The sequence below is a fragment of the Pieris rapae genome, chromosome 19 (assembly GCF_905147795.1).
Source record: "Pieris rapae chromosome 19, ilPieRapa1.1, whole genome shotgun sequence".
In the NCBI taxonomy this organism is placed as follows: Eukaryota; Metazoa; Arthropoda; class Insecta; order Lepidoptera; family Pieridae; genus Pieris; species Pieris rapae.
In genome coordinates, this window is record NC_059527.1 from 4,947,659 (window position 1) to 4,974,465 (window position 26,807).

The 26,807-nt window shown below is 35.5% G+C and overlaps 1 protein-coding gene and 1 long non-coding RNA gene across 5 annotated transcripts in view; one reads left to right on the forward strand and one right to left on the reverse strand.

Annotated features, from left to right (window-relative positions):
• The window catches only part of LOC111001651 (protein unc-80 homolog), a 51,788-nt gene that overhangs the window by 21,631 nt on the left and 3,350 nt on the right, over positions 1-26,807 (forward strand). For all 4 annotated transcript variants that reach the window (XM_045632338.1, XM_045632340.1, XM_045632339.1 and 1 more), the window contains 29 exons: positions 55-220; positions 771-863; positions 976-1,121; positions 1,526-1,645; positions 1,866-1,978; positions 2,372-2,531; positions 2,779-3,008; positions 3,975-4,200; positions 4,464-4,650; positions 5,206-5,372; positions 5,640-5,888; positions 6,616-6,745; positions 6,823-6,963; positions 7,301-7,494; positions 7,785-7,930; positions 8,283-8,477; positions 8,861-9,056; positions 9,724-9,942; positions 10,711-10,856; positions 11,628-11,814; positions 13,138-13,299; positions 13,602-13,805; positions 18,141-18,257; positions 18,832-18,966; positions 19,926-20,049; positions 20,270-20,482; positions 21,225-21,409; positions 21,847-22,012; positions 23,604-23,780. In XM_045632338.1, the coding sequence (XP_045488294.1) occupies positions 55-220; positions 771-863; positions 976-1,121; positions 1,526-1,645; positions 1,866-1,978; positions 2,372-2,531; positions 2,779-3,008; positions 3,975-4,200; positions 4,464-4,650; positions 5,206-5,372; positions 5,640-5,888; positions 6,616-6,745; positions 6,823-6,963; positions 7,301-7,494; positions 7,785-7,930; positions 8,283-8,477; positions 8,861-9,056; positions 9,724-9,942; positions 10,711-10,856; positions 11,628-11,814; positions 13,138-13,299; positions 13,602-13,805; positions 18,141-18,257; positions 18,832-18,966; positions 19,926-20,049; positions 20,270-20,482; positions 21,225-21,409; positions 21,847-22,012; positions 23,604-23,780 (4,894 nt within the window). The remainder of the gene's footprint in view (positions 1-54; positions 221-770; positions 864-975; positions 1,122-1,525; positions 1,646-1,865; positions 1,979-2,371; positions 2,532-2,778; positions 3,009-3,974; positions 4,201-4,463; positions 4,651-5,205; positions 5,373-5,639; positions 5,889-6,615; positions 6,746-6,822; positions 6,964-7,300; positions 7,495-7,784; positions 7,931-8,282; positions 8,478-8,860; positions 9,057-9,723; positions 9,943-10,710; positions 10,857-11,627; positions 11,815-13,137; positions 13,300-13,601; positions 13,806-18,140; positions 18,258-18,831; positions 18,967-19,925; positions 20,050-20,269; positions 20,483-21,224; positions 21,410-21,846; positions 22,013-23,603; positions 23,781-26,807) is intronic.
• Positions 24,098-26,564, reverse strand: LOC123689997. Its single transcript, XR_006750837.1, has 3 exons — positions 26,398-26,564; positions 25,070-25,368; positions 24,098-24,354 (listed from the first exon to the last, which is right to left on the reverse strand). It is a non-coding gene; the product is annotated as an uncharacterized LOC123689997 (long non-coding RNA).

Genomic DNA, 26,807 nt, shown 5'->3' on the forward strand with positions numbered 1-26,807 from the left:
CAACAGATATATTGTCACAGTTAACACTGTTTCTTGTTAAATCTGCTATTCCAGCTGGCAGAAGTAATACCAGGTGGAGTAGAAGATAAGAAGAGTCGTCTAACATCGCGCGGCAAAGCGGGCATACATCGTAGGAATACGCAACAAACACACACTGCATATGGTTCATTTAAGAGAAGATCGATTAAGCTACGGCAGAAGGACACACAGCCAGATGAATGTACTATGATCTATCATAATCATAATCCACTGTATAATATCCCTCGTATCGCATATATTTTAAGAGATATATTTTTTCTTTAATATATTCTATACTCTGATATTTCATTCCGTAGAATTCTGATATTTCATAAGTGTTGCTACATAAACAGTTCTCAACTGAAATTGAAAAATGCGCCTGGCCAAAAAAGTTTGTCAAAACATTATAAATCAAGAGTTTAGTAACACTTTATTACTTTATTTTTTACTTTTTGCGTTCTACCTGACTCGGACTCAAAGGCCGCCTAGAATTGAACCGTCTTCTTTATATATTATATAAGATTTAATTAATATGTTTTTAATATTACACTTTATATTAGAGAATTACTTTAGGGTGGATTGTATAATGGCCTCTAGTTTTTTTAAATAACAACGAGCTAAAGCTGAGTTCGATTTGCTATAAGACGATTTCGGTTAAATAGCACAGTACGAGTTCCAGCCATCTAGATATCTTTTAACGTATTGAAAAATATAAAAATATGTATGTAACACAGTTTTCATTGTGGTTTCAGTTATCAACCGTCGTTCGGATTCAATTCAGAGTAGAAGAAAGGTTTCTTCACTTTCCGATAGAAGTGATACATCAGAAGTTTATCCTGGCACAGGTAACATACTGTATATATTGAGATATTGTAGTGTATTTATAATTTAATCCATTAAATTACCAAAGAATCGATATTACATAACACTAAAGTGTAAGAACAATAATCATGCTAGGTACAGTAATAATGCCAAATGAAGTAGACAGCGGCGGAGAAGAAAGCCCTGGAGTACTGTCTGATGACCATGACCATCCCCCGGACAGTCCTGACAGCAATTCCACAGATCTGCCTGACCATAATAAGAGCTACCCTTGGCTTAAGGTATTTTATAATTTTCATCTTAATTTTAACCAAATTGTTAAGGTATACGCTTGAAGGCTTTAAGATTTTTTTTTTTCAGAGTTCATCAGAGTTTTCTTGTTTATTTTTTCAAAATGTATACGTATACGCTCATGGTGTATACGTTGGTACTGCGTCCGTTTCGGTGAATAATTTATAATTATTCTGGCCTGATGTATAGACTAATTGGCAGAGAAGGCATGGCTTATAAAATATCAATGAAATAGACAAAGTAATACACCAACCCCATAACCTATTGGGGTTAAAATGTATAAAACAATACCTGTTACCGCCAGTTACAAGATTTATTCTAAAATATACTCTCGGTCAAAGCAATTAGAACGTAAATATAATTATCAATCTGTCTTATATTCGTCTATTTTTAGGTCATGGTGAAGTTTTTGAATTCATTTAACTATGTCTGCTGCCATCAAAATTTCTGCCATCCGTATTGTTTCCGACGGAATATGCGAGCTACTGAGCGTCTCGTCAAATCTGTGCGAAAGGTATTATTTTTCGAATATTGAGATATTTTATTTGTGAAATCTCATATAAATAATTTTTTTTATCGCAAATTACGAAATATTTACCTAATATTACAAACTGTGCTAAGCATTTAATTTATATTAAAAATGTATTGAAAGTAATTTATAAATTTTTCCGCTACATTATTTAATTTCTTAGCCCATATTTTTTTATGCAAAATATTTACTAAAAAATGTATAGATATATGGTGAGAAGTTTGGGCCAGAAGTGAACACGGCGAGTTGTGAAGAAGGTTCAATGGGGACTCGAAGGGGAAGACGATCTCGGAAACCTTCAGAGCACTCCACAGATAGGTATCGAATAAATTAATAAGAAATATTTAATTTCTAACGATTAAAGTACAAAATTAAAGATTTTAATGCAAAAAAGTAAAGATATCACCCGTTTTTTATCGGGGTCATGACTTTTTAGATTAAGGATTTTTTTATCGATTCTACAATATATTTGATAAAAAAAATATTATTAAACACTAAAGACATTAGAGTTTCTACATCGGCTGCTATGAGTAGGTAATCCTTCCTTCTTTAAAAGTTAGTTTATTAAATATGAATTAATTATTGCCCAAAATCACTTAAATCTCAATGGTTTTACTCAATACAAAATATAATATAGTAATTATTTTTAACTTCAGCTTTATGCATAGCTAGAGCTCTGAAGGAGGTTATATATATTGTTCTGTTTTCTAGGATCGATCGCTCCGTACTAGAAAGCGTGGGTATAGCATACCGTGCGGCGGGTGTAAAACACACAGTGCCAAATACAGACACACCGCCTGTTCACAAACCAGCTACAATTATATATCCACCAACGGAAACGCCATCCATACTTAAATATTTAAAGGGACAGGTACGTAACACGTACGTAGTTTATGTACGTATACGTATTTTAGAAACGTACATGACCAAAAATTTACGTGCATGTAGTGTTGACAGCTAACTATATAACTTTAAAAATATATATATATATATATTATTAGCACATGATACACTCGGTATTTACATGTGGCGACTTTGAGTCTAAAATGTTGAAATCGCTTGGTTAGAATCTATTTTTATGATCTCTATATTGTTTATATATACAAATTATATCACAGGTACGAGACGCATATCACACGCCGCTAGCAATGCTAGTGAAAGGTGCGACGATAATGAACGAAGACATATTCGCGGAGAGCGCACCAGTCGCCTGGCAATTGCTCCTTGAGGCCGATCGGGAGCTCAGCTCGTGTGCGGCGGCCTTATTCATCTTGGCAGCTGTTAAGGCACCTCATGCAGCGTCACAAATTATGCACAATGATTTGAAGCATTCGGAACCGGCTATTCGGTATGGAAAATATGTTACTTCGATTTCCTCTATCTGAATTTAGGAATAGATGGTTTCGAGATGAAATGTAGCCTTTGTTGAAATAAAACAGTTTTGGTTAATGTCACAAAACAAAAATATGTAAAATTAGATCAGAACCAATGGATTTTGTCAAGGCCTTATGATTGTCCATTTTTTTTTTTACTTGGGGAAATGCATTGCGCATACCCTTCCGCGGCGCGACTACTTGGTGCAGAAGGATTATGTGGGACTCGCCATTGTGCATACCCACTAAAACCCCAAGGTGCCACCAACAATCGCCTTATGCGGGATGCGGTAACAGCAGAGCCTTATCCGCCTTATGATTGTCCTGATTTACCTCAACTTGAGATTCTCCTTCCACAGGTTCGATCCCTTGCTGTCTAATTGCTTATTAAACACTCTTGTAACGTGAACGTGTCCTGGTATTTTTACAATGTTTTGTAAAAATACCAGCATTTTAAAAAAAAAGACATGAAGTTAGGTGTCTTCTTTCGTCTTTCGTGTCTTGTCGTCGGAAACTCCCAAGCGAAATTAGAGAACTATCACTAAATTCAAAGCCCTTGTTAAAAGTAAATTAATTAATAAAGCCTTTTATAAATGTGACGAATACTGAAGTGATCCTAATCGTTGGGATTGATTTGCTCCAGTTCTAACAATTTGTATTAAATCTTGGCGATTGAAAAGAGTGGCGGAAAGTTTCTTGCCAGTTCAACTTACCCGCTCTACGCCCTTGACTTGCGAACTGGTTGTAAATGTAAATTTACAATTTATTTAATTTGTTTTTCTTGATTTTCATAAGTGTACATGTTTACCCTATATGAATAAAGATATTTTTCATTTGATTTGTCAGAAGGTCCTACCGCTATAAGATAAAAGTAATCAAAGAATTAGGTTAGTACAGAATTGTAGCGCGTAATGGTATTTTATTAATATACTGTATAACAGAATCAACGCAATACTAAGATTTCAAGTGATGTGGAAGCTGCGATACCAAGTCTGGCCTCGTATGGAGGAAGCAGCCTCGATGACATTCAAAGTGCCCCCTCCAGGGATTGAATTCACGCTACCCTCACCAAAGATTGGTATTGAATCATTGGCGGTAGTCGATCCACCATGGAGTCCCCAAGTAAAGGATAAAGATATGGAAATGACTTTGAATCAGGAAAGACATGTAAGTACTAATCAAATCCAAGTCTTGTCTTAAGATATGTGAACGGTGATTTTTTTATGTATTTGAAAAGATAATAAAATTACAGGTAGAGGCACTGATGTAGATTAAGTTGTCATTGTCATGGCTGTCGGTATAATTAACTAAGCTCATTTCTGTGTAATTGTCTTACAAAAATATTCGTTCTACAGTCGATGCATAATACTCAAAAAAATTTGCCAAAACATCGCTGTTTTCAGAATAAAATATTCACATTTTCATTGCAGCGCTCACTTGTAACGGCTACTAAAACCCGCAAAAAGCAACAGACAGAAGCGATCAAAAAGGCCTTACAGCAAAGAGATGATAAGAAGAAGGCAGAAAGAGAAAGTTTTCTTATCACAACAATACCAATAACGCGGCAGGCTGCTAGAGAACCAGCCTTGGACCATGTGGCCGATGACCATGTTGAACGTAAGTTTGATACGAAATAGATTTAATGTTCATGTATTTAGGGTTGCCTGGAAGAGATCGCTAGTTAGCGATAAGGCCGCCCGTTGCATCCCTTGTAATTTTTTTTTTTTTTCAATAATAATAATAATATATTTATTTTCTCACAAAAACATATACAATAATTGTCATTCTTCTTTGGAGCACTGCTGTTGCTTAAGTGAGACTGATGCCTGTTAAAGGTTGTGCACCTGTGTTACAGGTGATATATATATTGTGTTATTTGTGTTTCTTTCTAGCAACGAAGTGTGAATAAGTAAATAAAATAAAAATATTTGACTCATTTTTTCACGCATCGAATCAGTTAAACGTCAAATGTATTTAAAAATTAACTATTCACACCGCCACAATTCTTTAGGACATACAAAATATTAGCAAAAATATGTAAAAACACCTTTAAATATTAGCAGCATTTACACCAATTTTTAGAAGATCAACTTAAAGACTGAAATCTAACATCAGCATCTAATATGAAAGGAATCTTATAAAATTTAACAATTATTTTACAAATTATTTTAGCGCCAGCTGATGAAGAAGCTACTGAAGTCCGTGGATCCCATCACACTCAAGTTGCATCTGCCTTGTTTCCTTCTGTCCTGTGCTCTGCTGTGGCTGAAATCATATCGCTTCTAGATGATGCAGCTGTCTCCAGAGACGGCTGTTCAGTATATGAAGTCGCTTATCAGGTTCGTTTGGAAGAAAATATTCTAACTATTGATTATGAAACAGCCTTAGAATTCAAGACAATTTTCTTGCAATAAACGCCAAAGTTTAAAAACTAAATAATATTTATATAAAGTAATTGCTTTTCTTTACTTATATTTCTCTCTTCAGTGTTACTAACATATAAACCATGTGTATATGGGAAAAAGTGTAAAGGCGTAACGTTCACATACGTAGTTTTACGTACGTACGTACGCGCGCAAATTATATTGAAAAACTTCAAATCGCAGGTTATATGGGGTTGTCTAGTTGAAGATTCAGCATTATTCCTTCGGCATGTACTTGAAAGATTAACACGCGATCATCAAGATGAAATGTTCAAATTACTTCGCCACCTCATTCGCTTCATACCAAGACTGCCCCAACAGGCCGCTTTTGCGTTATATAACTACATTATCGGTTATGTAATGTTCTACGTAAGGACACCACATGAAGACGGCCAGAGATTGATTGGGGCTGCAATGTCCATTTTATGGATGGTAAGCTTATATTGTAGAAAATATAACGTAAACTATTTTAGAAACTTCGCTTTGATTGTTTGTTTTTTTTTGTCTGATAATTAGAAAATTTTTCGGCGCAAGTAAATAAATTGAATCTTTAAAAAGTACTATTCCGGTAAAAAAATAAGGTTCTATAAATATTAATTACACGGGTCAACATGAAATTTGACTTTGATTGCAAAGCATTAAATTTCGGTAGTTTAGGTCGTAATAAGACGGAAAAAAAATATATAGCATGAAAAACTTTACTTTTGTGCTCAGAAGACTGATTGAACGAAATTTTTAAAAATCTCGGATTTTAATTTTTGATTGAAAATAAAACTATTGAAATAAAAATGTTTATTATATTTTTAGTAAGTTTTACTATCAAATTAGCTTACAGAAAAGTGGAAAATAACTTAAAAGTGCATACTTTTACTTTTTCTTTTATGTTCATAGCTACTTTCTATCAATAAACCCCAAATATAGTCGCCCATCATGTTTTCATTGTATTGGCAAGTATTATTATTATAACTTTCACAAAAGCAAACTTTATACCGAAAAAAGGTATTTTCTTTTTGTTTTTGTGCATAACTAACTGGAAAATAATAGTATAAACTTTAGGACAAAGAACGAAATTTTTTTTGTAGAGTCGTGTTATTTAAAGAAGGTAGATACTATTCTTACACTTTTTATTGGTATGTTTCAAACGGACTTATGATTACAGGTGGTTCATAGTGTCCACGGCATTATGTTTAAGGATTTGAAACAAATATTACGCAAAGAGCAATGCGATGCGTCCATTCTACTTACGGCTAATGTTCCAGCAGCTAAGAAGATTATTGTTCATGGCCCAGGTATATTATTTAGATTCATATGTATATGTTGTTTATTTCATATTACTTGCGATTTTATATATCTTATATATTTCTAGTTGACAATGAAGGGACCATCCCTTCTCAGTTCCCGGTACAAGAAGATACACAGTTTTGTCAAATTCTTCGTGAGTCACTGGACTACTTTGGAATACCAGAAAAACAACATGATGAATATTTTCTAGTTGATTTTAAAACACGTAAGTTTATGTGAAATCGTTGAAACAGGTTGACTCGATTGTTGAAATTAAACTTTAGCGTGAATCGTTCGTGATTCTGTAACTTTTTGTTCGTCCGTATACGTGTTTTCAAAAAGATGTGCTTCTACTGAAACATTTAACCAGATCTAACTAGTTACGAAATTAATGTACGTCAAACCACGAAAGTTCCAAACACAAGCATAGATTATCTAGATGGTTTTATATAGTATTTAAATTATATTAAACGATTTTATCCAAAACTCGCCAAAATATTTATTATGTTTATTTTCTTGGAACTTCCAAGAGATTTTATTTATACAGATTTTTATTACTTCAGGTCAAATTCACAATCCGCAAAGTTACGTACGAGACCACTACTTCTTCAAACGCTCCCAGTATCCACAACTGGGTCTGGTCCACATGGAACCGGAGGAAGCTTTCCACAAATTGCAGCATCAGGAACTATTGCATAAATTCGTTGAAATCGGCAAAGTTTTACTCGCTTGGGCGATTTTAAAGAATGTTGACATGGTAAGATATTTTTTTACAATGTTTTATTTGCATGTGTAAATTTAGAACTTATTGTAATATATATTAGACGATAATTAGTGTGATATGTGGGTGAAAATCGTGGTAAAATCTTTTCTTTTACGAAAGGTTTTACTTATATTAGAATAATTTTTGATCGTGCTCCTAGCTTTTTGACACTTTAAATTGTATTGCTAACACAATATATAAATACAAATTGTATATTGTATTGTATATAGTTGACCGATACATAAATATATATCACACTCGATACGATTACTTCCTATTTTCAGGTAGTACAACGTGTAGTATTTCTTCACGACGAATTAATGAAACTACCTTCATTTCCACGTAAAGCTTTAGAAGCTGACTTAGCTTTGTATAGCCGAGGTCCTCTTGGTTCCACTCTACTTGGATTGGATGTATTGCATAAATTCATGTAAGATTTAATCAATTATTAAAAACCTAAGGTTACTGTGCTAAGTTAGATTTTACGTAGATAAAAAAAAAATAAGTCTGACCGTTAATTTAACTTAGTAGTTAAATTAACGGTCAGACTTATTTTTTTTTAGATAGTTTTAAAAATTTACCAAAAAACGTACATCAAAAGATATGCGACCACTCCAAAAAAGATAGCAAAAGAACTTTCTTTCAATTAGTATATTTTTAAAAGAAATGAAACTGTTTTATATCTGTAGATATTATAAATAAAAAATTTAAAAATCATGAATTCAGTTTTTAAAAACAGTTCTTTACATTTTGAATTTCTTAAATCTATAGTTATATTCTAGGTGGGTTCGCATGATTGCTCGTATGTTCGAAGCAATGGCGGGCAATTTCACATCTTCGAGGGACATACATTTATTCCTAAACGTACTCAACGGGGCTCTTATGCTACATAGCGAAGACTCTTTAATATTAAGATACGTAATAGCGACGTACGTAAACGCGGCGTTCAACTTTAAGAATATATTTTCGACAAATGGGTAAGAATTTAGATCCATTTCTTAGCATTATATAAAACATATAAATTGATTTTATGAAAGTTTTAGAAAAATAGGTTTAAACAAATATACACATAGGATTTTTGTTTTGTTATTTTGGATTCGTTTAAGTTCGTAACGTAACTTTAATGTATACGTAATGCATCGCAATTACCGTAGTAATTAATTTAAAATTATTTTATTTGTATTTTAGAGGTTCTAGACTAGATTATCGAAGAATAGTTGAAAAAGTATAGAAACCAGTCTAATCAGTTTTAAAAATTATTTGAAATTCGTTGTTTTGTTGATAAATACGACGCCATCATATTAAAACGTCACCTTCCCTACTTTCACACCTTCTAATTTAACTCCTGGATTCATTCCAGCTATCTCCTCATAATGCCAACATTACTTCAAATATATTCTAACTTCCAAACCAACAAGTTGGTGACAACTACCATCGAGTACGCTGTCAAACAATTCTATTTGTTGAATAGAAAACCATTTATTTTGCAAATGTTTGGATCGGTCTCGGCCATTTTGGATACGGACGAGGAAGCCGCCTATGGTGATGCTAGTAAGGTATGTTCAAATATTATTATATTACTAGCTGACCCGGCAAATGTTGTTTTGCCATGTTTTTGTGCCAAAAAATTAAAGTTTATAATTAACAAAAAAACATAAGGGATGATTGTAGGGGGGTGAAAATTTAGGGTTGCACGTATTTTTGTATGGTGTATCGTTAAAAAAACCCTTAACATTTAGGGGGATGAAAAATAGATTTTGTTTGATTCTCAGACCTACCCAATACGCACACAAAGTTTCACGAGAATCGGTCGAGCCGTTTCGGAGGAGTTCGGTTACTAACCCCGTGACACAAGAATTTTATATATAAGATTTACTATCCTGTGTCCTAAAAGCATATTAACACTATAAAAAAAGCTTTTTTTTAAATTTATCGTATCATTGTATATCTTGACGTTTCGAGTGATGCCATCTGATAAGTGACTGGCTGTGAAGACGGATATAATTTTTTATTCATAAACATTGAAATATTGCCATATAAGTCATTTTTTGTCACGAAATTTAAAAAAACAATAAAATTATTTTGTGGTTTCGTCCGGTTCTATATTCTGTGCTCTATAGTTGTTTCGTCTCTTTCTATCTAATGTTGTTTGCGGTATGATGAAATAGACTGAATACTTCAAACGGTGCGACTAGATTAATTTTAATTTGTGAATAATTATAGGTTCAATCAAGCTGCCTATTTAACCTTCTACTAAGCTTGGAGACACCGTCGCCTGACCCCTTACACATAGCTGAATTAATCAAGGAGGAAAAGCCACTGAAACCTATAGATTTTTGCTATCGTGATGAAGAGGAAATGGTCAATGTATTAGACTGTATTAGTCTTTGTGTAATGGTCGTTTCATATTCTGCTGAGAGTATGAGAGGATATCAAATGCTTGTAAGTATTTTTGTTCTCTGTAACATGTTCAGATATTTAAGACAAGTATAAATAGACTACTATAGGTACACGTAACAAAAACGAGTTAGTTTCAATTTATATTAAATTTATTTAAAATGACCAGATTTTTTTAAATAAAAGCTTAGGAACGCTCGGCATACTGATACATTCGTACTAAAGAAAAATATAATTGTTATATTTAATGTAATATACACTTATAGGCAAACATAATAAAGACGAAAAGAAAATTACATTATTTTTTTTATAGAACAGGGGGCAAACGGGCAGGAGGCTCACCTGATAAGTGATACCGCCCATGGACACTCTCGATGTTAGAGGGCTCGCGAGTGCTTTGCCGGCCTTTTAAGAATTTGTACTCTCTATGTTTGAAGGACCCTAAGTAATTAACAATTGGTAATTCATAAATTATTAAGACTAAATCGATTTCAAAGTATGAGGCTATTGATATTTTGGTTCGTTAATCAGATTGCGCGTTTTTCTCGGTACTTGAAATTTTAATTTTGTTAAAAGGTGGCTGCAATCAGCTTGTTTCATAAATATCTTTTAAAAAATCAAATAAGCAAACGATATATCAACTAATTTTTTATCAGTCTCCAATGACAAAATATAAAAGTGATCTAGCATTTGTATGTTTCGTATTTTTACTGTGTTTTCGAGAGTACAGTTCTTTCATATCCACTAACGGATTGAAATTAATCACATTGCTATATATTAATTTTACTACCTCTTATTCGACTCGTATTTCAGATTATTCTAGAAGCCATTTTACCATGTTATGTGAAGCAAATACAACTCCCAACGTATAACAGAGAAGGAAAGACTGAGAAAGAGATCATACAACAGTTGGCGATCGCTATCAAAACGTTGGTTAACAACTGCGAGGGACTCTCCAAGTAAGTGCAGTAAATACCCTTATAACACGTTACTTTTATAATCCTTTTTCATATTAGTAATACAAGTATTAAATACGTATTATTTATATATTTCTGTACATTAATAATGATTTGTACGCACATATTTCGTTCCAAACATAGTTTTTTCTCATTATTCGATTTATCCCCTTTAAGGATTAAATTTAAACGTGAATCATTTTTACACAACGCGTTTCATACTACGCGGATGTAATGAGATTAAACACGATAGCGTGTTAAAGGAGCGATTACTGTATAGTCAGCTCATTACATTTTTGTTATTATTGCTTAATATAATATTAAAAAATAATCAAACATTATATATATCGGATTTCAAATGTTACGTTACGTTACGTTATACGCACGTAAGTTATCCTTGAAATGGCGATTTAATAATAAAATTGTTGTAGATAAATTAATCAGATCTAAACATATCTAATAACTTTAATGTTATAGTGAAACGTTAACTCGATTGTGTTGTTTGATTTACTAAGTTTTTATATACATAATGAAATATGACGTTTACTTCATATAACTTAGAATCTTGTCATTGGATCTGTAACTTTAACAAGTTACTCTTTTGTAAAAAATCCAGACTATCCGGTCTTCTTCTTTCTGTTTTATTCTATTCTCTATCATCTGAGAAATTTGATAGTCCGACACCGCCCTGCAAAATGTTTGTAGGATTATCGGGGGTTAACTATAATGTTATAGAAAGTAATGTTCGTAAATCCTTGTCTCCTGCATATACAGATCATACAACGGCCCATACAGAACCTCCCCAGAGCACAAAGGCTCGTCCCAAAGAGGTTGTCCTAGAACCGCGGCCACTCCTTTTATGACACTTGACATTCTGGATGACGAATCTCATTCCCGATACGTCAGTGATCATTCCAGACTTCCCCCGGTCGCAGATTATACCGGGGCTGAAGATAGCGAGGTGAGCAAACTTTATACCTATAAAATAAAAAAAAATGTATTTTTATTGCCAAAAGAGGGTAGAAATTATGTTATTTTAACTTTTTTTTTGCAAAATTACCCTCTATTACTATTTCAACAAATATAATTGGTATAAACTAAAATATAACATGTAGAGACCACGCCATTTACTTTGCTGCTGTAGAAGTTAAAGCTTTGTTGTTTCGTTGATTATCGAACCCAAGACTTCCCTTACACTTACATATATGCGTTCGTTACGTTACGTTACGTTGTATACGGTACGTTGCTTCTTCAACCACCAAATTATTCTATTTATATTTGCTTTAAGTACAAATTTTTTATTTATGAGTTCTTTATAAGTCTTCCTGTTATTGTTGTACCGTTAAAAGTTCAAGACGTTGAAATCACTAACAAAAAATGGGAAAAATATCTGGGTCTTAGAATAGATACATATTTAAAGTGGAACTTTCATATATCACACATAATTACCAAACTAAAATCACTTATAGGCAGATTTTGGTCAATATCAAAATGTATTCCTCAATCCGTACGTCATTTAATTTATAATTGTTTAGTCAAGCCACATTTCATATATCTAATTGAAATATGGGGTACGGCATGTAAAAACATAATTTCTAACTTACAAACACTACATAATAAATTAATAAAATCATTATTTAGATACAATTTTTTAACACCGACTAATAAAATCTACCAAGAAACCAAAATTATGACAATTAAACAACTGTATGTATATAGCACCTGTATTTTGATAAAAAAAATTTTAAATAACTCTATCCATAGCTGCTTGTCGTTTAAAAAAATCAAACACACAACGACACGCAATACTCGTCGAGCGAGTTTGCTTATCTTACCGAAGCCGCGTACAAATTATTTGAAGAAATCTATTAGGTATGAGGGTGTGCAATTATTTAACCAATTACCATCTCAAATTCGCAATATTGGAGTGTTTGACAAATTCAAAAAGGCATTAAAGATGCATGTTAGAATGAACATAGCTGACTAAAATTGTTACGGCTAATGGCGACGTGTATCTCGCTCGTATATACTATATACAAATTAATATTAAGTTTCTCATGTAAATAAAATATTTCTGTTTTTGTAATGAGAAATAAAGTTCTAAAGTTCTTTAAACATAAGACTTCCCTTACAGTTACATATATGCGTTCGTTACGTTACGTTACGTAACGTTACGTTGTATACGGTACGTTGCTTCTTTAACCACCAAATTTTTCTATTTATATTTGCTTTAAGTACAATTTTTTTATTTATGAGTTCTTTATAAGTGTTCCTGTTATTGCAGTTGGTTCGTGCCGAATATCGACGACCTCGAGATGTTCTGTTGTCTCTGGTCGGCGACTTCATAGGCCGGGCCAGTACGCGACTTATTGAATTGAACGGTTCTAAGGCCAGTGGTGGCAGCGAAGGCAAGCCAGTAGAGCTATTGGATTCTAAATCTCATGCTGTGAGTATTAAAATACATTTTTATTTAAAATAAAAAAAGGAATATATTTTTATGTGAACTAATAAATATACAACTATCTCTACTTTAAAACTATTTAAGCTATATCGATATACGGAAAAAAAATATTCTTCATAAGTCTTAGTTAACCATACTGGTAAACTAAACTGCCGCCTATAGAGGTATCCTTTCTATTGGCGAGTGCGTTGCCAGTCTATTAAACTGGACTGGTATTATTTTCTACATTTTTTTTAAAGAATTTTATAAGCAGGAGTGAACATTTTTAACTTAATTTTACATTATAGCGTCTGGCAGAAATAGCCCACTCATTACTCAAGGTGTCGCCATATGATCCCGAATCCATGGGCTGCCGTGGTCTCCAACGCTACATGATGCAAGTGCTACCAGCGGCTGACTGGGCTGATGACGCCTTAAGGCCAGCTCTCATCATGATATTGAGGAGATTGGATAAAGTCTTCTTGAAAATCGCTAAGAAACCTAGTATACGGGTAAGAAATCGTTCTAATATATTGTTACGAAGACGGGTCAACTGCAATGTTTTTAGATTTTTCCACTACTTAGAGAACTTTTCAGCAGGCTGAAATATGATTTATGACCGTTTCAGGAGAGGGTCAATCACATATTAGAAATTCGAAATTTACATAATGTTGCCTTAGTTTTCAGGAGGCTGAAACATTTTTTCAGTCGGTTTCAGAACACGTATAGACGAATGGTACACTTTTCGGCAGACCCGTTTTCAGGCGTTTTCAGGCCTGGTTATAACCCTTTGAAGAAGGCATATTCTAGAACGAATTTTCTAGGTGTGGGACAAGCACTGTTTGATACGCGAAAGAGAGAAAAGATAAGAACCTTCTCGAAGCTAGACCGAGAACTCTAGAACGTCGTACGACAAGCACGCAGCAGTGTGCGAAAGAGATAGCAAGTACGCGCGTTCTAGAATTAGGCGATCGCTACTCAGTAGCGCTCCCGCCTAGAAAGTTCTCGTAAACATCGGAAACATCGTTCGAGATTCTTCCCAGGGATATATAAGCGAGCCAAAACGCGACCACTCAGTTCAGTTTTGAATGCGATTCCAAGCGATAAACACCGAAGAGAAAAAGTGCGATTAAGTGATACCAGTGATAAAGTACTGAGTGTTTTAAGTGATTAGTGACAGTGTTTCATTGTGTGTGTTTTTAGTGCTTTTCTGTGCGTAATTTCCAGATATTAGTGTTAACGAATTCCTCGTAGATTTTATTGAAATAAACCCTTGAAGAAATCGACGGCGTTTTCTATCCGATCCCCTAGCTCGTAACATTTTGGTGTCAGAATTGGGGATAGAAAAATGCCAATTACTCCAAGGGAGAGTCAAGAGAAGTTCGTGACAGTGTCTGCAGCAGATGCAGGGATGCAGACAAAGAAAACGGAGACTCTAATATCAAAGTTTGAAAACCTGGACAGTAGGTTTTCCGAACAGGAGAAACGCTTGCTTGAGTTAGAAAAGGAGGTTCAGTGCCTTAAGATGTCTGGATTTGTGGAATCATCTGGAACGCTGGAAGCACCTACTTTTAATGGTTCTTCTTCTTGGGACGCCTACAAGGTACAGTTTGAGGCTTTATGCAAGATAAACGGTTGGAAAGATAATCAGGCTGCGGCTGTCCTTATGTTGGGATTGCGAGGTGAAGCCCTGGACGTGTTGGAAGTTATGACAGGAGATGTGACGCTAACGCGACTGCTGAATGCCCTGGAGTCACGTTATGGAGACTCACATTTAGAGCCAGTTTACAGGGCTCAATTACGGGAGAGAATGCAGCGATCAAGTGAGAGCTTGCAAGAATGGGGTCTGGAAATAGAGAAGCTGGTAAGGAAAGCTTACGCATCCTTACCAGATGTAGCAGACAAGATATTAGTGCAAACCTTCATAGATGGAATAAGAGATCGTGAAGTCAGGCTGAGAGTGAACCTTGGTCACCACAAGAACCTGAAGGACGCTCTAGCCCATGCGTTGGAGGTAGAGGCGATTCAGAAAGATCCTCGACCTTACCGCATTAGGGCTGTCACGGAAAGAGCTACTGGTCAACGTGGGCCAACCTGTTACATCTGTGGGGAAGTAGGTCACATGAGGTTTTCGTGCCCTAAGAAAGACTTCCGAGGTGATGTAAAGGCTAGACGTGGAAATACCTTAGTCATCGACGGGGAAGTCAATGGAACTAAGTGTAATGTGACACTTGATACTGGAGCTTCACGAACAGTAATCAGACACCAACTTCTGAAGACATTTTCTAGAAGCCCTTCTAGAGGAATTGCACATCTTGTTACAGCTACGGGTCAACGCATAGCCGATCGGGGAGAAGGTATCGCGACCTTCAAGATTGGTGAACGTTTTTACAGACACAAGGTAGTTCTTGCTGACATAGTAGATGACTGTATAATCGGGTTAGACTTTATGAAGTTTTACAAATGTAAAATAGATCTGGAAAAAGGGATCTTCAAGTGTGGAGAACAGGAAGTCTCCTTAAAAGGCAATTCTTCAAATTGTGGTTATGACATCTGTAGAGTAATCGATGTGGACGGACAGGCCAGTAAACAACAAGAGTTGAACGCAGTTCGAACATTTCCGGATAACTATGAGGAAGCCTTGTCAATACACCTATCAAAGGCAGAGGAACAATTAAAGAAATTTTCTGATATGTTATCGATCCATGAAAGAGAGCTAATAAGGAGTTCAGATGATGCGTCTCCAAGGCCAAGTGAAAAAGTCACCAAACAGGACGGAAGGGATGGTCACGTGAGGATGCTTAGAACAGATACCATTCGTTCAGATTTCGGTGGTAGGTTGATGCAGATAGAACAGCAAGAGGATTGTGACATTAAACCAATTCTGGACTGGATGAAATCTTCAGCTGTCAAGCCACAATGGAGTGAAGTTGCATCTACAAGTAACACTACTAAGAGTTACTGGACTGAATGGGACAGTTTAGTTCTACATAATGGAGTGTTATGTCGCAAATTAAAAAATGCTCAAGGCGATCATTTGCAGTTAGTGGTGCCAAGATCCAAGGTTCGCGACATACTAGAAATGTGTCATATTGAGTTATCTAGTGGACATTTAGGAGTAAAAGGGACTCTTAGGAAGGTTAAAGAAATATTTTACTGGATTAATTATCGTGAAGATGTAGAAGACTGGATCAAGAAATGTAAAGCTTGTGCAGGCGATAAGGATTCGCAGACTCGGTCGCGAGGGAAAAGGATAATGATGAAAGGAAGTGATGATGCTCGGGACGAGCATGTCTAAGGAGAGGGTAGTGTTACGAAGACGGGTCAACTGCAATGTTTTTAGATTTTTCCACTACTTAGAGAACTTTTCAGCAGGCTGAAATATGATTTATGACCGTTTCAGGAGAGGGTCAATCACATATTAGAAATTCGAAATTTACATAATGTTGCCTTAGTTTTCAGGAGGCTGAAACATTTTTTCAGTCGGTTTCAGAACACGTATAGACGAATGGTACACTTTTCGGCAGACCCGTTTTCAGGCGTTTTCAGGCCTGGTTATAACCCTTTGAAGAAGGCATATTCTAGAACGAATTTTCTAGGTGTGGGACAAGCACTGTTTGATACGCGAAAGAGAGAAAAGATAAGAACCTTCTCGAAGCTAGACCGAGAACTCTAGAACGTCGTACGACAAGCACGCAGCAGTGTGCGAAAGAGATAGCAAGTACGCGCGTTCTAGAATTAGGCGATCGCTACTCAGTAGCGCTCCCGCCTAGAAAGTTCTCGTAAACATCGGAAACATCGTTCGAGATTCTTCCCAGGGATATATAAGCGAGCCAAAACGCGACCACTCAGTTCAGTTTTGAATGCGATTCCAAGCGATAAACACCGAAGAGAAAAAGTGCGATTAAGTGATACCAGTGATAAAGTACTGAGTGTTTTAAGTGATTAGTGACAGTGTTTCATTGTGTGTGTTTTTAGTGCTTTTCTGTGCGTAATTTCCAGATATTAGTGTTAACGAATTCCTCGTAGATTTTATTGAAATAAACCCTTGAAGAAATCGACGGCGTTTTCTATCCGATCCCCTAGCTCGTAACAATATGATCTTTAAACAGAGTTTTAATAAACTAAATAAACCTTGAAGAAAAGAGCGTGTCTCAAAAGGCAGTCAACACACTTGAGAACATTCTGGCAAAGTGAGTGTCCATGGGCGGCGGTCTCACTTAACACAAAAAAATTAAAGGTAATTTCATATAAAATTAGCACCTCTAAATTTTCTTAAAGTGGGTAGCAAAACATTACTTTTAAACGTTGACTTTTAAACTAAACATTGGTACTTGAGTATGGATTTTTGAAGTTATTTCTCTTATAACTGTACAAATACGTTACGATCTAACCCTGAGCCCTGTTGCTTTAAGACTGATAAATCTAACCTAATTTACTAAAAAGGATAATTAATAACTACTGACAGTCTCTATTAAGGGGAATGCACTGTGTTCTTTTAAACTATATTTTTCGACTGACCACTGTTGTACTTGCTTATTTTTTTAATGGTATGGTCCTTTTCATTTTTTTATAAGGCCTTTGGTGTCATGAAAGTTGAATAGCCATGTGTTAGTGGAGCCGTTGCCCATGGGCTCCAGGTATGATGACGTCCTCGACATTAAGGTCCTGATGGAGTCATTACGAATTTAACAGGGATATACTTTTTTTTATAGAAAAGGGGGCAAACGGGCAGGAGGCTCACCCGATGTTAAGTTATACCGCCGCCCATTTCTATTCCTATTTGTTTTGTTTATGTACTGTTGGATCGTTATGTGTAATTTTAACGTGCAATTTTTACATTCCAGAGAAATACCGATTGGGATTCAGCAGCTGTGTTACTGAAAGGTGTTTACGAAACAATGATACGATGCCCCTACATCATGCATTGGCAGCAGATCAAGACACTCCTAAATACTGTTCAGGTTAAAAAATATATATTTTTCTCATGCAAGCTTATTGCTAATTCGACGTATTTCAGTGAGGATGAGATTGTTTGAAAATCTACAAAAAATATCGTTTTTTTGTTATTTAATATTGATAAATAACCAATGTTTAATCGTTTTATAAATCAGAAGAAAATATGATATTTAAATTGATGTCTTTAAATAAATTTAATGTTGCATTGATGTGAAAAGAAGGTTAAAAATAGTATTTGCATAATGCATTTGGAAGTTAAAATTATCACAAATAATTATCCATATCATCTCCTAAGCTTGCATTTTAAGTGATTATATTAGATATTTCTTGCGGTAAATCTAGCACTGTTTTAGGCAAAGTAATCTTTCATCTCTTTCTGCCAAATTGCATTTACGCTGTGAGCAAAAGAGAAGATACGTACTTTATTGAAAACGATGCAATTGGATATTTTTTTATGAATAAGGGAATTTAAGGATTTTAACGCAATTATGAAATATTTATATTTTCCATATAGTTCTTTTATTCATTGTACCGTGGTTAAAGTTATATAGTTTTAATTGATACAGTGAAAAATTTCAGGCGTTAATAGTATCGGAAAACAATACGGGAGAGAATCTTTCGTCAGCCACAGCGGCCCTGATGTCCCAACCGCCGCCGCCGCATTTCTGCAGCACTGTTGTTCGCCTGATAGCATTGCAAGTTATCAATACTGGGGTATGTACTACTAAATCATGTAATACGTAAAAAAAAAATTCTAAGAGTTTTCTATCGAAAGGGGCCGTTCATAAAATACGTCACACTGAAATGAGCTTTTTTTGACCCCTCCCCCCCCATTGTCACGCTGTGTCACACTTTTTGTGACCCCCCCTAGAAATATTTCGTCACAAAAACTAAGCCCCCCCCCCCCCCGTCTGAGTATGATAAATTCTAGAGAAATAGTATTTTCATTTGTTACTGAATCGAGAGCGCAGGGTACGTAGAAACGTTACTCTCTCAAGTATTGGAAAAACAAAGAAACCTGTTGTGAGCGCTCATGTCATGTAATAAACGGCGAACGTCACGCTGCCCTATACCCCCCCTCCCCCCTTATCACATCTTGTCACACTCGGCCAGACCCCTCCCCCCCCCCCCCCTTGTATGCGAACGTAGTTTATGAACGGCCCCAAAGAGTAATTTTCTATTTAAATAATTAATGCCTGACTGTTAATTCCAAAATAACAAATAATTGATAAGAAAAACAATTATTAACATTTAGCAACCACTTTTGTGAGGTTTTCTTCTGACAACGGAACGTCACGAAGACGTGCAGCGGTTTAGTCGAAGAAAGGGAGAGAGCGATTGAGATCGATTAAGAGATTGAGAAAGTGAGATCGAGGAAAAAATAAAGGCTGAATATAAAATTGGTTGATGTATTCGTTTAGTAGCTGTAAATATTAGAACTTTAGATGGAAAGTCTGTCGCATAACGGTTGTGATTTTTATTAATATTATTATTAACATGTAAATAGTATGTAAACATTCTCAAGTGTCTTATATTTTATATAATATTTAAAAGAGCGTTTGTCGATTTTCTTTCCTTGTTCGATATTCTTTGCTAGTAATAGATAGTTGGAGTATAACGTGTTGTAAAATGTATCAAGATTAATATTTAATTGATTGATATTATTCTTGCAGGATAGTTACTCGTTGGAGCAAATGTGTGGTGGTAGCGCTATATTTCAATCGGCCGAAAAGACTGAGAATATGCTTATGAATTTATTCATGCCTCTTTGCTTGCGAGTCGGGAGTGGGAGAAAAGGTAGTAATGTTTTTAAATCAATAATATCAGTTATGATTTTAATAACAAATGATTCTAACTAAATACAGTTCTTTCGGGTTTTTACGTTCTAAAACACAAATATTATTAATTATAAATTATGCGGGCAGGTGAAAGACTTTCGACCCTCCTTGGATTTTCTGTTCCATGTTTACAAGGAATACAAAGAAAACAAAAATAACAAGTTATCTTTAATTTTTAGATGTCCCACCACTTCGTCAATCAGACGTTAGCTATATTGTATCTGTGGTGCTCAACGCACTGTGTCCGCCTGCTCCTCCGGGGCAGTTGGCAGCTGTCAATGCCAAGTTCAACGCGGCTGACGCACGCGTGAACTCATTGACGTTTACCGGAAGTCGCGATACAAGGAATACGACAAGGCTGTCCAATCAACTTTATCGTATTGCTTTTCTTGGTATGAGTACTACTGAATAAATTTTGAGCAATTTCACATTAATAATGAATATGTTAGATCATGTTTTGTTATAGTACGGACGCGGAGCACGAAGAATTTCGGACAATGACCTTTGGGCCTACTGCCAGTGCTTAAAAACATTTTTTTTATAAGTACGAATATTAAAAACGGTAGCTTTGATTTTTGTTTAGTCTAAACGGCTTGATGGATTTATAAAAAGGAAAAGTTATGATTGCGACTAAGATTTGGTAAAAAAAACAGAAATACTCTTAAAAAAAACATTTAATTTTAGTCAGAGGCATCTATTTCTGATGAACTATCAGATGTTTCGCCAGATACGTTACTACTTATATACTATACTATAACATATATACTACTTATAACAAAACAAACCAAAGTACATGTGCACCACCGCATGTCTTTATGGTTATGACTAAAAGGTTTACAATCTCTGAATACGGCGGTCACTGCATCTGTGTGAGCGCAACGGCAATATGTTTATGCGCGAGCGACAAAGACATAAGATGAGGGGTCATTCTACGAAATTCTTCGTGCTCCGCGTCCGTACTATAGTATTAGTAGGCTAGCTTAAAATTATATTTAATCATAAAATTAAAAAAAATTCTCACAATATTTTTTTTTAAATTATTTTGTAAATCAAATCTTTTTTGTGTACACAAATGGGTATTTATGCGTCATATATATGCGTCATAAATTAAAATAAAACTTTGCATTATTTCAGCGCTGAAAGTACTATGTGCATGTTTCACGAGCGAACTTTGTTCTGAGTGGGGACGTATTGCACGTGCGATACGCGATCTCGGTCGACGCAATGAGGCCTCGCATCACCTTTGGGACTTCCTTGAACATACTGTGGCCTATCGTACGCCCTTGTATGTTCTGCTACAGCCCTTTATTTTGCATAAGGTATTGTGATTGAGTATGTTTTATTATGTCGTAAAAGACTGGGAAAAGTTTCAATATATCTAAACAATGAAAATTTTCTCTTAGACTCCTAGTTATCCTTTAGTTCTCGTACTACTGAATTAATACATTGTTTTTTTCATTACTTAGAATATTTTAGCTCATAGTATTAATATTTTTTGCTATAATTATAATTTGTAGCTCTCTTGACTTATGCTAGAACATTAAGTCTACGCTTATAAAATTATTTTTATTTATTTAATAATTTACAGCATAGCTGCCAACCATTACAATACTCTCGTTTTTATAAAATATTATTATATATTTTGTCTATATACAGTACCTATAATTTTAATAAGTGCATTTATATGTTTATTATTGCGAATCATTAATAACATTTTAAGAACAAAACATGATATTTATATAAATTATCTAATCAGCTATCCCAGCCCCCAATCGGTGACCACGAGCGTCACATGCAGTTTGTTGTACGCGAACGTGTACGCGGCCTCAAACTACCGGCCGCACGAGCACGCGGCGCCTTACTCGCTGAACTCGCTAGAGAACTTAGGACTATGAGAGACACTCACGATCATTATAAATTCGGTAAGTATTTCTGTTACTAACTATATATATAAAAATATATTAGTTAAGTGATAACATAGCCTAGATGTCTAGGACAGAAATCTAATCTTATAATCAGGACAAGAAAAGCATGAACCTCGCTATTTTTATAATAATTCATCTAATATAATAATTAAATATATAATACACGAGTATTATAAGAATGTAGTATATTTATATACGGTTAGAATAACTTTATTTCTCATATGAATTTAAAAAATCGCTTACTGAGAAAACATTACAAACTAAGACTAAATAATTATTACTAGAACGCACAGATGAAGGTACCTATACAAAAATTCACAAAGCAAAAACAGCAACAAAAATGCAGGTAGACACAACAAACTCGAAACGGTCAACCAAGCAAAAACATAGGTGTTTGGATTGGATTTATTACTAGATGTGGCATTGATGGCATAGCCTGATATAACAGGTTTATATTAATTACTTTTTATATTTATACATTATTTATTTTATTATATATATATTTATATATTATATTATATTACATTATTTTATATTATACTATATTATATTAAATATATATTTAATAAGACTATTTTATTTTTAGTTTATTGTTCTATTTAGATATTTTAGGTAAATACATTTATATGATTTATATGGGTTCATAAAACATCTTATGTACCTATTGGGTTTTATTTGTTTTTGTCTAATAGAAGTAATTAATAATTAATATTTAAACTTTAGCGGTGTAAATCTAATCTAAATGGGGTGTATTGCTTTATTTATATATAGATATTTAATCACTTATTTGTATGTATTAACTGTGCGAGCTTTTAGTAGCTTTTTGAACCGGGCATAACTTTGTTCTCCTTTTATAACCGATGGTAACTTAATAATTATAATATATATATATAATTTATATTGTATCCGCAATAATATACTTTTTGACATTTAACACCTTTTGTCTTCAGTCACCGTGACCACGCACGCTGTAAAAAGTCGGCTAGATTTAAAGTTATGTGTAAATAATTATAAGTTTGCAATAATACATAAGTTTAATCCGTTAAAAAAGTGTTTTTCTTTAAATAGTTAACGACGTATTCTCGGACAACTGGATCTCGATCTCCTCTTGTCTATTTAATTATTATACGTAATAAATGAAAAAGGGGCCGTTCATAAAATACGTCACACTGAAATCAACCTTTTTTGACCCCCCCCCCCCCCCCCCATTGTCACGCTGTGTCACACTTTTTGTGACCCCCCTAGAAATATTTCGTCACAAAAACTAAGACCCCCCCCTACTGAGTATGATAAATTCTAGAGAAATAGTATTTTCATTTGTTACTGAATCGAGAGCGCAGGGTACGTGGAAACGTTACTCTCTCAAGTATTGGAAAAACAAAGAAACCCGTTGTGAGCGCTCATGTCATGTAATAAACGGCGAACGTCACGCTGCCCTATACCCCCCCTCCCCCCTTGTCACATCTTGTCACACTCGGCCAGACCCCTCCCCCCCTTGTATGCGAACGTAGTTTATGAACGGCCCCAAAGGTAAATATATTAATATATTATATTCTAAACTATGTATAAATAAAATCTTCAATTTCAGAGCAAATAGCGGAAAGTATAGGACAGAGTGGGGGTAAACGAGCATCTGAGGCTCTTCCACGTAATCTCACAGAGAAGCAACAACAGCACCGGCCATCTCTCATATCAATGTTGGTGGGGCGTGCTGGACTGCCACGTACGCCTGACCATCCGCCGGCTACACTTGCGGCTCAAAGAGGTATACTCATACTTTTTTCTTAAAAATGTTAACTAGATCTTTCTCTTTTCCTCACAGCATAAAGGATTTTACAGACAGAGACAAAAAACTTAGTATGGACTTTTGTCTCTCTCTGTAAACTTTTTAGATGGAAATTTAATGAAAATAATATTATTTTATTATTACCCCAATACAAGATAATCCTAGTTGGAAAACTATAGATTTTTTTATATTTGAATAAAATATAGTAAGAAATTAACAAATAAAATTACTAAAAATAACCAAATTAAATTACACGAAATTAACCACAAATTCAACAACAATAGTAACGTCCTATATCTAGTGCGAGCGTCGAAGAAGTGCACCCGACCATACAGCGCGCCGTGCTTATATAGCCTGAAAACCAGTTTAGTCCAGTATACCCCACTGCTACACGTCACTTGACTTTTTACAGCTTATTCGGCCTCTCCTGACGACGGTGCGTCCTCGCCCGTGTGATGATAGGCAGGTTGGCATGTTGAAATTTGACCTGCTGATGACTCTTGTATCACGTGCGATGGTTGTGGTGAAGGACTATCGTCATCATCAGCGCCACCTAAAAATTACATGATTTTTGTTATTATAACGTTAAATTAACATAACTTCATCGAAAGTAAGAGCGCATCCATTACTTTCGACACAACATTAGTTCATTTTTTTTTTTACATAGCAAGAGCGTCTCCATTGCTTTCAACAGTAAGAGCGACTCCATTACTGTACATCACACTAAGCAAGAGCGACTCCATTGCTTTAACAGTAAGAGCGACTCCATTACTGTACATCACACTAAGCAAGAGCGACTCCATTGCTTTAACAGTAAGAGCGACTCCATTACTGTACATCACACTAAGCAAGAGCGACTCCATTGCTTTAACAGTAAGAGCGACTCCATTACTGTACATCACACTAAGCAAGAGCGACTCCATTGCTTTAACAGTAAGAGCGACTCCATTATTGTACATCACACTAAGCAAGAGCGACTCCATTGCTTTAACAGTAAGAGCGACTCCATTACTGTACATCACACTAAGCAAGAGCGACTCCATTGCTTTAACAGTAAGAGCGACTCCATTACTGTACATCACACTAAGCAAGAGCGAATCCATTGCTATTGATAGTAAGAGCGACTCCATTACTATCACACAAGACTCCCGCAGGTCTTTACCAAAATAGGTACTACCTATATGATAAGCAGTTCTAATAAAATGACAGTTTTCACAAACATTTATCAACATACATAAGTTTTGAAAAGGCAAGTAAAAATTACTTACTCTCAAAGAATGCGGCACACACATCAGGGGTCCATTCCCCGCGCCAGGGCAACATGTATTCCGCGGCAGCTTTACCATAAGAACCAGCGACTAATTTTAGTTCATATCTGTCCTGCGACAACGTCGCTAAAACCACATATGGTCCGCGCATACAGGAGTCTAGCTTACCAACAGCTTGGCACAAATGCAAAATCGCCGCCATTGAAATGCCCACCCTTGCGAGTCAACCTAGCAATGCACGATGTCTTCATATCTTGACCATTGCTAATGACTCGGCATAGATACTCGATCTCCGTAGTCTGAAAGTTACATTTTTTTTTTATTAATGAAAAAGCCTGCCTGAACCCTTACCCTTACCCCCATCTCTGACACATCATGTAATGTACCTAAACCCTCTTCTATTGTTTTACTAGGTACGTACTATACACAATAATATAATACGTCATATACACAATTACAACACACAAGGGCTCTGCCTGAATCTATGTAAAATCGTAACGTATTTGATATAATTCGTTGATATACAACCTGTGCATTGCCTAATTCTTATGGCATCTTTATGTACTCATAGTGACCCTCAGGTGTTACGAATCTCGGGAGTGGTGTCGATTTTTTTTATTTAATTTTATCTGGTTGTTAACATTTAGCCTACCGCTCGACTCGGAACGCTGTCGAACAAAACAGTCCTCCGTTTTATGTCCTATCTTCTTACAAAATGTGCAAATAATTTTGATATTAGAAAACTGCCTTTTATCTAAGCTTGAATTGTTTGTAGATTGAGTCTCTGGTGCGGTTTCATACTTAGTTTTTTTAGGACACAAAATTTGTGTATGACCAATTTCCCTACATGAAACATGAACAGTTAATATTAGACTGAAAATTATCTCGTTTTCAGAAATTATCTCGCAAATTTGGCCTTTTAACGTGATTTTGTATTATAGAGCGCGGTTCTAGGGGCTTGGTATATAATGAGAGGAATTTAACTAAGCCTTCCGATGATAAATTAGCACAAGTCGCGGCGGCGCGAACTTGTGGGTCCTTAATACCCCGAATAACTACTGCGACAATTAACTTTTCACTCATTCCTCGTACAACACGCAATACATGAGATAACTATCAGAGTATGTTGTCTCTCAACTATGATCATTACTAAGCCACTCATTTAGCCACACTTTAGCATCCCCTTTCAAACCATATCCAATCAGAGATAAGCACTCACGGTCATCTCAATAATTAGACAACCGCGCAGAGTCTTCCTCCTCACACCATATATCGAAATATTTGAAAGACGGATCAAAATTAGAAATATAAATGGAGTTAGATCTTACCAGAATTGTGCTCAACGCACTTACTAGTTTGTCGGTCACCTGATTAAGTACCAGACCAGTGCTTGACTCGCATGCGCTGCTTGAACTTGGCACCGGAGCGTTCTCAGTACCATTGTGCGAACCGTCAGTACCAGGTGGTAACGAGTGTTGCTTACGGAAGAAAGCAGCAAACCCGATGGTGTTGCGCATGTCGGTGCAAAGGGCCGATGTCCTCGCGGTGGTGTTGCTGAGCACAGTTGTGGTGACACCACTGGTGGACATAGCTCAGTCGCTTGCGTCGGTTGACGGTTTAATATCGACTGTAACGTTTCTTCAAGCCCAGAGACGGGCACACCGTCTTTTTTTACGTGTTCGCCGCCTACCCTCCATTATTTTTACTAAACATATAACACTCGCGTTTCAAACTGACT